The sequence below is a fragment of the Dendroctonus ponderosae genome, unplaced genomic scaffold (assembly GCF_020466585.1).
Source record: "Dendroctonus ponderosae isolate FM_Combo_2020 unplaced genomic scaffold, Dpon_F_20191213v2 Dpon_F_20191213_7, whole genome shotgun sequence".
Taxonomy (NCBI): Eukaryota; Metazoa; Arthropoda; class Insecta; order Coleoptera; family Curculionidae; genus Dendroctonus; species Dendroctonus ponderosae.
Window position 1 is genome coordinate 676,863 of NW_026018916.1, and position 11,344 is coordinate 688,206.

Here is an 11,344-nt window from a genome sequence, read left to right on the forward strand (position 1 = left end):
AAGGCTTGAATTCAAGAAGTTTCAGATTTGCGTGGTTTTTTTTTGAGTTGCAAAATCCACTTGAACATGACGCTGCTTTTTTCGAAGTTTCTCAATCCGGATCCGCCCTTGCTTTCCATGCTTTTTGGCGGACGCAATAAGTGTCGTTGTTTTTCTATTACTTACTTCTCCTCTGAACTAGACGAAATTTTGATGCTATTAATGATGATTAGCTGCAGGTTGAATCTTATAATAAAGTCGGGCGACTAAAAGAGCAAAATTGCTCCCTAATGGACAGCTTGTACGCATCAGATGTTGAAACAATACAAACCCCATAGAAAGCTGCCTGCATCTAAGCAGAATTTGTCGCGGGTTACAGCATCTGTGTGGTTGCAAAATGGATCAAGTTTATCTTGCTTGGGGGGATTCAGTTGGCCAAATTTTTGCCCAAATAGAGATTTTCTTGACAAGCAAACTGGCTCTTTGCAAAAGATGAAAGCTGGCGAAGAAAGCGCAAGAACCTAGTGGCGCCCTACACTTTTCCTCTCCGACCAAATGCTCCAGAGAACTTTTTTCGCGACAATTCAACGTCTATTTTTCTCGACTCAAGTGTGTTTGCGTCACACTTTTGGTATAAAATTCCATTGATGCGGGCTACTACTTTCTATCTTTGTGATTAGTTTCGCATAGGATGGACGAATATTAAAATTATTGATTTGATTTCTGGACGTGTGAAGTTTTCATCAAAAATAAATCAGGAACAAACGCTGAAGCTCGCAACCACGCAATATGAATCTTTCGAACCAATCGGGGACATGGATGACGACAGTCCAAATGGCGTGTGAAATAATGACGTCACTGCCAAATAGCTTGAGACTGACTATAGGGAATTTCAAAGCCCACATCTGGCCATTAGTCATAATTATCCATAATAAGCGACCGAGACGTAATTTGGTGAAATGGTCTCACCGTTTTAATTGCTAATTAATATACCACTACACTGCACAGATCGCTTTCTTTTTTTAAATTATTTAGCACCATTCGAGTTCACCTTGTTATGGCTATTCTCATTCATAGTTTATTATCAGCCGTGTTGGTTCCCATGCATAGATACCAGCAAGTACCGTTCAAGATGTCTTCAAAATAGGCACCAGTAAAGCATAAAAAGTACTGTTAAACAATGTAAACTGTGACTTTAAGCACTCGGGAGTTTTGGCTACATTTTACTGGTTGTATGCCTGTTAATTGCACACCCGGTATCAATTCCAACCGCCAAAGCCCATCAGAGCGCGCCAGCCAAACAAGGCGAACGAAAAATGCGCATAAATGGCCCCATATTCCTATCGCTATTATACGGTTTTAATTGAACAATTCGCTTAATTGATAAAAAAAACGCGACTTATAAAATTGCAAATTTCTAGCAAGTAGGGCATCAGCCGCCGAAGAAATTACTTCATACTTGAAGGCGCCATTTTAGGAAAGCCATTAAGGTTACCGTGCAATAATACCATATGTTGTCGAACACCGAATCCATCATTATTGAGAGATATGTTTTACGTTTCTGTACCGTGCCAACATAGGCGGGTATTTACCATTTTTTACATAATTTACTCTCCGTCTATTCCCTTCTGAAGAAATTAATTCTGCTCGATTAGTATGTTAAGCATGATTTTGTATGGAGACAAAGTCGCTGGTAAGTTTCAACATGGCAAAATCCGCTATCTTATCAGGCTGTGAGTGCTCAAGCAAAAGCTCCGTGATTCGAACAATTGAATATTTCACGCCTTATAAGGTGAGGTTTTTCGTGTGTTGTGTTGATAAGGATTCCAATGATATCCCGTGTTAATGCGTTAACAGCACACTACTATCGGCCCTCGTATTTTGACTGGGCGCGACAAGAATAGGCTGATTTCGATGACGAATGCCTGGTGGCTCTCGCTCTGGAGCACAGAGCCAACAGCAGCCGAGTGGACACGAAGCTTCTCGACTGCATGCTTGATGCTACGAGGGGCGTTGAATAGTAGCAAAAAAACGCTTAATAGTGCTGCCAATGATGGATTCTCTATCTAGTGCACATCGTAAACTAGTTAACCAGTCTCGCACGTGAATGAGGGTCAGTGAAAAAACCCGTCTGCTTCTTTCATTCTTGACTTAATGCATAAAAATATGGGCTCGGTGTGGGAAAACCTACTGAAAAATTGGTGGAAGCGCCATATTGGGTTTTTGTACAGTAAAAACTCGGATTGTGAGGGCGGGAATTGTCTAGACCTAGAGAATTTCAAATTTGGAGCCACTGCCCGAGCCTGTGAATGGCCATAATGACGTCATAGTCAACTGCGGTGCCAGGTTTCCACCGATTGGATTCCTGATGGTTTTTAAGGCGGCGCGACTGTGTTTACAAATCTTTGACACGCTCTACTGGACTAGTTGAAGTCGAATTTTTCCGTGAGCATTCACGGACCTCAGCAATTAAAAAATCCATTTAACTGCGCCTAATTGATAGCTGTTGAAATAATTGCTTCCGGATGGAGGTTTACAGAGATGTGAAACAGCTGTTCTGAGAAAAAAATTGACGCGCGGCAACATTGTGAATCGACCTCTTACAGGTGGCAATGCTGCGCGTGCGCGTGACGGCCATCTTGCTCACCGGTGACTCGCCCAGTCGTTTCATTACTAACTGTCGATCCGGTCGGGTTTATCTATTTGTTAATAACAAATTGTGCGTGAACGGTTTAAGTGAAGGAAACGCCGCTAAAAAATCGACCAAAAATGACGACAAATATCCAACAAGGCTCCCTGCTCGACGTGCTGAAGAAGAAAATGAGACAGACCAAGGAGGAGATGGAACGGTATAAGGACGAGTGCGAGGAATTCAACAAGAGGTTGCAAATGGAGATTATTCGGAGGGAAGAAGTGAGTTTTGCCACGTTCTGGTCGAATGCGATTAATCGGGAATATGCGGGCAATGATTTTGCAATCGCGGAATCGAAATTTCTAAGTGACTACTTTTTTCTCAATTTTACATATTTAGATAATTGTGCAATCGGCGTTGCCACGCAGCTCTTGAAATACGCCAGTTAAATTCGGCAAAAAAAACCCTCTGTAATGATGTATTTTCACTATTTCACTCACTATCTGGATGATTTTTCATTTAGCCGAATCGATAACTCATAATTTTTCGTTGGAATGTCACTGTTCGGATAGTCAATACCAATTTGTCACATAAAACACTTGTTTTGTCTGGGTTTTTTATTTGATTTTGAATGAAATGAGGGTTGATAGCTGTCAGCTTGACAGCTTTAGTCTCAGTTCGTCTCAAGCTTAAGGTCCAACCAGTAGGTATAAATGTGAGAATTGTTTTAACGAAGTAGTGAATTTGGTCCGAAAATTCGAAATCTCTTCAAATCCCAAGTCATCGAAAAATATCTTGATTTTTTGTGTTCCTAATGAACACAATATTGGAACTAATCTGTGGTAAACATACCGAAAGACTTGCTACTGCTGCTGCTGCTACTCTTTGTATTGTTTTGGCAATTCTGGCATTGCTAATCATTCAACGTCTGTGTAACCCTTTACCAGGGTCGATAACTTGCGCTCATCGTAAGCTTTAATTCGCCCAGGCGAAGAGGGTGGCTGAGGAGTAAGTACGAAAGGGAAACATCGACAGTTGCTGATCGTTTTATCAAGGAAACTAGCATGAAAAATGGTGAAACTACGGCTTTTTTCATTTTGCTCTATCTACTCGAGAAATCTTGAAACTACAATGAACGATTTTTTTCTTGTGTTTTATGTTCATATCTTGTTTAGTTCATACTTGATTATCTGCTGTAGTATTTAATGGTTGTTGCCAAATTCCGACGAATCTTTAATCCCATTATCTGATACCGGGTTTTAATAAACATACATATACAGTAATTCATTAACTAAACTATGTGGGCCAACATAGGTTGCATGCTTGCTTAGATAGTAATACATCAAATTTTTCCCAATTAGACTGGAAACCCTGTGTAAATCAAAGTGGACATGTTTTATTCGTTGGTCGAGTTCAAGGCTTCCGAGTATGAAATCACCACAATCGTGTAGGATTCCTATGCTGTCTTTGCTTGGGTCAACAATCAGCAGCAAGGAAATAAATGACCATTACTAATTACCCAACAATGCTATCCATGAAAATACCTTGTTTGACTATCGCAATGGATAGTTTTTATTAGATAGACTCCAGTGTGGGCTTGCGTAGCCTCGGCCTTTGCGTAATTAAGGCAAATTTATGTACGACCGTTAAACTGTTATAACCAGATCTTGGCGTTTCCATTTTTATTTCAAATTGTTGCTGAACATCCACTGGAAGCATTCGTATAGTCTGATAAACCGTGATCCGATGATAGCTATTTGAACTGTTCTTGAAGGAAAAAAAGGCTTCTCTCATCAGTTTCAGTTTCGAGCAAAAGTTTAAATTCTTCTTCATAAGTTTGCAAGTGTTTTTGTGGACTGTTGCAATTTTGGAGGAAGGAAGGCTTTGAGTGCCGCCTACAAATCAAACGTTTCCTACGGATTTTGGACGGCTTTGTTTCTGTTGGATCTAATCTCATTCTCAGCCTTTCACACAGTTATCAAACAGCAAACTAATAAGTTTATTTTTTTATACTAAGTAAGTTGATCAATTGCGCATCATAACGATGCCGATATTGTAATTCCTTTTGCATCTTTGTTAATTTGAATTCCAGGCGACATTTAACTGAAATAAATGTGTGCTTCTCTCGACCTTCCAAGGTTGTTTTGCTTATTCAAGTTAATAAACGAAGTTCGCGTCAATTGGCCAAGTGTTTTGCCTGATTTTCATGTTTCCTGCCGGTTTATTCAGATTGCTGGGCGTTGGTAACGGGACTGCGTTCATTGCATTGCTTGTCTCTTGTGATTGAGCGGTTTCAGCACTGAACACTGAATTCTAAAACCTTTTTTTTAATTAGGTATTTTGTTTCAGTACACCCAGATTGTTGGTTTAAAAAAGATTTCCAAGTTGCATTTACATACATTGAGTATATCAATGTGCGTGAACAATTAGGCTTCAATTTACCATACTTCCTTCCTGTTCTAGTGAATGCATTCGCTCCCATCTGGTTGAATAGTTGCCATCGTACTACCAAAATCAAATTATCATATGGGAACCGTGCGGATTGGGCGTAGCCCTTCATTTGAAACAAACCGTAATAATAATGATGTCCTATCGGTTGTTACGCAAACTGTGAAGCGGAACCTATCAACTGATGCTACCGACAAATTGAGACTGTAATTGAATGAAGACTTCCCCCATTGGAAAATGCTCGAAGCCATTCCACTAAACCACGATAAATGTTTGAGCAAGCCAACCTTGGTTACGCTATCTTGCCGGAATAAAACCGCTTTGCATACTTTAAAGTAATTAATAGCTCGATAATATCTGCTCATCTCAGTGGAGAGAACATCCTAATCAGGCTGGCTGATTAAAGATGTATAGATACGTCTATTCTTATATGTATATGGAGTATTCACCGTTTGATTGGTTATACACTTTGCTAATGGAATTCTCTTTATTTGCAGGCTGAGTCTGAGGTCGCAGCCCTCAACAGACGTATCCAACTTTTGGAAGAAGACTTGGAGCGTTCTGAGGAACGTTTAGCTACTGCCACCGCTAAACTAGCTGAAGCTTCCCAAGCTGCCGATGAAAGCGAAAGGTTCGTGGTAAAGCGCTAGTTGGTCATTTAAAACGCTCTGGACAAAGACACCTGTTTATCAGTGCAACTCAACTCAACATTCGTCACACGAACAGTCATAAATATGGCAATTGAAAGTGCATGGATTAGATTGTTTTTATCAAAAAATATCTATTGGAAGGCCAATAAACCCAATCGATTGCACTTCCTAACCAATCGGATATTCACTAAGCCATATTTACATGGAAATTGAAAATCGTTTACACGGTGTTTTCAACGCACGCGGATCCTAAATGGGAATCCAGTATGTTGCAAGCACCAATTCGACGAAAGAAAGTTCGCTTTATTGAGCACTGTCAGGTACCGGGAATTGTCCATGACTGTTTTAAATGATTACTGGTTGTTCTGCTGCAGTTGGACGTGTCGTAATTCCGCATTAACTTCTATGGGATGTTCAAAGTTGGACGATGCTAAAGGCGTGATTTCCTGTTAGCTACGGAATTTCTGCCAGTTTTCTATTTGCTCTCGTTTTCCCCCAAAAAAGCGAACCATTGTTGTGTTTGGCCACTTCTACAACAAGCTATTATGAGTCCAATAGAAAATGAATAATTGCCTTATTTTAAATGAGCGCATACAAACGCATCGGACATTTACCTCTTTCAGGATGCGTCCGATGCGTATGTACAATGTGCGTTTCCGCATTTACAATAACGCACACCTTAATCGAATTATATCGTTTGAAATACGAATTTTATTGAAATCCACACGAAAACTAAAATAAAATATGATCAAAATATGCAGAAACTGTATCAGCTTGAACATCCCATTGGCTAATTCCCCGGTTTTCTTTGTCCTAACTTGTGTTCGCTTGTTACCGCTAAAAGGATACGCAAAGCGCTGGAAAACAGGACGAACATGGAAGACGATCGCGTATCCATCTTGGAACAACAGCTTTCCCAGGCTAAACAAATCGCCGAAGAGGCCGATAAAAAATACGAAGAGGTAGACAGACACTTTTTTCTGCTGTTGAACGTCTCGCAAATGAATTTTTGAATAGAATTCACAACTAGATTGTTTCTTCATGTCGATTAATTGGTTCATTTGCGGGATTTGCAACTGGAATAACTAGTAGTATTTCACTATATGTCAAATTATGAAAATCTTCGGTTTTCAACAGCATTTTTGCATGTCGGTGTTTTAAGCAGGTTGCAGGCGGCGGCAGCAGATTCAGGACCGATCAACTTCACGCTTTGTACTTTTGCTGTGTAAAAAAATCAGCAGTTTCTTCGATTTTACGTGCTTGCACAAAACTAGAAAGAGCAGAAGTGCAATGTAGTGTTGGGCCTTTAATTGATTCTGTAGAGTTGTTTATCCCCCCGAGTGGTTTTAACCCTTTGATTTGAGTTTGTAGAATTGTATTTATTTATTATTTAACTGAATCACAGGCAACGCAAGATTCTCGAGAACCGCTCCCTGGCCGATGAGGAACGTATGGATGCCCTTGAGAACCAACTGAAAGAAGCCAGATTCTTGGCCGAAGAAGCCGACAAAAAATACGATGAGGTTAATAATGTTTGTGATGATGATGCCGTGTTACCGCCTTAACAAGTGTTCCATTTGCCAGTCTAAACCCGCCTTAAAGCTGATTTCGATTCGTTTGTGACCGGTTGTGGTGCCAGACACGCGGCTCGCGCACACTCAGAGCGTTGCCGGCCCTTTAGGCCCTGAAAAAAATGAAAAATTAATATTGTGCAAACAGCAATGAAAAATATTTGTATTTGGAACATACTCTTTAGTTGAAAAACTGGCCGTCATACTGACCAGATTTGCGGCCCAGTGTCCACGGAATTAGTGCTGTTTTGCGGAAGTGTTCGGGTGATTTCAAATTGGCAGCTTCAAGTGTTTTCATTATTTGTAAATAGTGTTTTTATCGTCTTCTTCAAGTTGGTTTTCACAGTTTATAGGTTATTTCTTAATTGTTGCGCTAGTTTTAACGATTTGGCTGTTTATATTGGGTTAAATCGTCGCTTTTTGGTTGTTTGGGATTTGCAATTTAGCTGGTAAAAGACGAAACGACTCGAATTATTCTTTACAAAAAATAATTATTCTAATCAGAGAAACAAAAAAAAAACGAGAATGTTAAAGAATTCGATATTTTATTGATATTTTAAAGTTACTGATATATTAACCAAAGTTAAATAATGTGTACAGAAAAGGGCAAGTTATGTAGTATGTAGCCACCTAGCTGGGACTTGCCTGCAAATTGATACATTTAACTGTTCTTTGAGTCATTTTAGAAGTTTTCCTGTTTTTTTCTAGTTCGCACAAAGGGCGCGCAGTCTGCAAAATATTCAGCCCTTTATTTCGTCATGAGTTTAAAAATAAAATGCTAAATTGTTGTCATTCGTCTTGTAAGAGAAAGGACTCAAAGTCGTCGATTCAAATGTATTAATCTGTTCAGGTAAGTCCCATTAATTTTGTCGCTGATTTGAGAATCTTCACTAATTTAAATCGTCAAAATGTACTAATCAAATCGGGTCACGTAAATCAAAGTAAGGCTTTAAAATATTTGCTATTTGTCCATTCACGATAGGTTTCTTATTGAAAGATACCTACCCAGTTAGATCATTGTATTTGTCCTTCAGTGGTAGTTGCGTAAGTGCTTATCGTTATTTTGTTAAATTTCCCAGTCTCACGTAGATGAATGTTATCTCACTGGGGCTTATCGAAAGTTTCACTGTTAAGTCGGAATGTTAATTTTCAACTCAGAAACTTTACCTCGCAATAGTCAAAGACACTGGACTATGAACGAATCGCGTTTATTCTACTATGTGAAAGACTGTGCTGGACTTTCAGTCTGATGCCATGGAGTGCCCATATGTTTAGGCTACAAAACAAAAAAGTATGTTCCTTATGACAGTATTTTTCGTTTCAGACTTGCTGAGGGAAAAATGAAAACGTTTTCTGCTCCTACTGTGAATTGCCAGATTCCATTCCGCAAAGTTTTTGGGAGCAGAAAACGTTGCTTGTTTCTCCCTATGTGTGATTTTCGTTTCCCTTTTTGAACATTCATTCATTTTCTCTTTTATCGCCCCATTTAGGTAGCCCGTAAATTGGCCATGGTTGAAGCTGACCTGGAAAGAGCCGAAGAACGTGCCGAGGCCGGTGAATCGTAGGTGTCTAGTAGTGTGTTTTTGTGTTTGTTGTCGTATTCTTTTGCCCCGCGAAGAGCCCTGCCGAACTGTTTGCTGTTTTACATAACACCGTTGTTTTTTAGTTTAGTTTTTTTATTGTCGTTTGTTGCTTAACTGCATGATTTTTGTTTCCGCTGCTCGCAGGTAGCCCGGAAGCTGGTACTAATGGAGCAGGACTTGGAGCGAGCAGAAGAAAGAGCGGATCACGCAGATAGGTGCTTGTTTTTTTGCGTTACAGCAAACACACACAAATGGTTTAATAAGAAAGACAAGAAATTGTGGAAAGTTGCACTGCGAAGAAACAATAGCGCGGTAGTGAAGAAAGCTAATTTCTGTGCGTTTGCTGCTAAGTCGTTTTTAATGGAAGTTTCTTCATGGAGATTAGTAAATGGGTATTCATTATTTTTGTTTTGGCTGAGAGCCGGAGAAATGTGCCTTTTGCTAGAAAAAAACCGCACACAGTCCTCATGAAGCAACGTTAAAGGTGGACAAAGTGGGTTGGTTGCTAATTGTTTTTTATTTTGCAGCAAAATCGTAGAACTGGAGGAAGAACTTCGCGTAGTAGGCAACAACCTCAAATCGCTCGAGGTCTCTGAAGAAAAGGTGAGTTTTTGCCAGTTGATTACCATCGTTTGTGAGCACCTACAGTTTTTCAAATTTGTCCCATTGAATTGTTTTTTCTATTTTAAAGCAACTGATTATTTTCCCTTTTTAACGTCAAATTGGGAAGATGTAGGTTCTGACTAAGGCTAGTTGAGCCAAATATTTCTCGATTTTCAACTATTTATCGAAACTCTAGGCCAACCAGCGTGAGGAGGAATACAAAAATCAAATCAAGAACCTGACCACCCGGCTAAAGGAGGTACAGCTCTTGCTAAAACGGCAAACGTTGTTTTTTTTTTCAGTGTTGTCTGTCGCCCTAACTCTTTAACAGCTCGCAGTAATTTTTTCGGCAGTTTTCTCCTGTTTAGGCATTTTTATGAACTTGCCAAGTGTTTTTAGGGGGAAAGCATCATGGCTCAAAACCGTCAGTGTTTGCCAACCCATTGAATAGTGTTTCATTGAACTAAACTTATCGGGCATACCTGGTAAGGCAAACAATGCTTTCGCAAAAAGTCGTGAACGCTCGCCTGTCGGCGTTGCTTTGCTGGCACGCGAGAGCAACAAAGACAGCCGACATGTCATTTTCCAGCCGAGAGATTTACGAGGGCGGTTCGCGAAATGAAAAACTATTCTTTGGTTGACAATGTTGTATGTAAAAATATTTTTCACAGCAAACCAAATTAAAACCATCGTGTTTTTCCCCGTTTTACTTAAGCTGAGATTTTGATGGTGTGTTTGATATGTTTTTTTTTATTCACTAACATAGGCGACGTTAAAAGAGGAAGAGTATTCGCAGGCGTTAAAACAAGTCGAGCAGCGACTAAGAGAGGTAAATGCAGCAGGATCATCGTGTAATTACTGCAAATCGCTTGAGACTGTATTTATTGTCGCGGTCACTTTTGGTAGTTGGTTTCAGCAGGGTAGTGTGTTGAAAGTGTCGATATCTGGACCAGAATGCCCCAAACTAATTAATCGCTTGCATCTGGTCAAGCATCGACGTTTTCAGCGTTTTTTGTTCTTTAGCTCGTTTGGCTCATCTTGTACATTGGAGGCGACTAGTGGTCATACGAATCGTTTGTTTTGTACATTATCCTCCACTGCTGTGTTATGTTAGATGCATCTGGGGTATATGTCCTACCTGTTTAGCTGTGTCTTATTCAGATTTACCCATTTTTTTCCAAAAAAAACGATCTTTTTAAGCATGTAGTATGATAATGTCCAGCTTGATCTTTCATTGTTTGTTCTATGTCAGGCCGCAGTGACCAGAGAACACAGCGAAGACAAAATCCGCATAATTTCAGACAAATTACGTGAAGTAAGTGCTCTTGACTATTTAAATTTACTTTCTTGCACTTTATTTTTAATAATGGGATTTTAATACATTACATGGAAGAAGTCTCTTCACGGCGCTTGATCCCGTTTAACTTATTTACATCATACAATCCGTTCGGGTATCTATTTGTAAATTAATTAACGATAGAACGCTAGAATAAACTTTTTTTTGTTGGCAAAACTGGATTATGCAGAGAAATGTTGAAAGTAACTGAGTAAAACTTTCCTATTGATGTTTACTTGAGAGTTCTGGCTACTTTCAACCATTCTCTGTACGTTATTCGACTGAAAAAGCATTTAATCAGTTCTAAAATTCAATCACATCAATTGTCTGGTCACTAAACTCATCTCTGGTAGGGTGGAGGGTTGATTTTGGAACACTTCCTATCATTCGCACGCTTCCTCAGTACGTAGGTTACATTTAAAACACATAATACGAATATTAAATGTTCAATTGACCGTTTATGTGTATGGAAACCAATATTTCCGTTTCAAAAGGAATGGTTTGTTTACACTTTTTATATTCAACATTTAATATTCAATTTT

General features: G+C 39.4%; 1 protein-coding gene across 21 annotated transcripts in view; it reads left to right on the top strand.

The window, feature by feature from the left end:
• Positions 1-11,344, top strand: part of LOC109536519 (tropomyosin-2) — a 19,708-nt gene that overhangs the window by 5,139 nt on the left and 3,225 nt on the right. For 4 of the 21 annotated variants that reach the window (XM_019902779.2, XM_019902776.2, XM_019902763.2 and 1 more), the window contains 5 exons: positions 5,557-5,690; positions 7,115-7,232; positions 8,771-8,841; positions 9,391-9,466; positions 9,663-9,725. In XM_019902779.2, the coding sequence (XP_019758338.1) occupies positions 5,557-5,690; positions 7,115-7,232; positions 8,771-8,841; positions 9,391-9,466; positions 9,663-9,725 (462 nt within the window). Of the gene's footprint in view, positions 1-2,091; positions 2,893-5,556; positions 5,691-6,553; positions 6,672-7,114; positions 7,233-8,770; positions 8,842-9,007; positions 9,079-9,390; positions 9,467-9,662; positions 9,726-10,232; positions 10,296-10,718; positions 10,782-11,344 lie in introns of those variants that run through there. The other 17 variants (XM_019902780.2, XM_019902777.2, XM_019902766.2 and 14 more) reach the window with 11 other exon arrangements.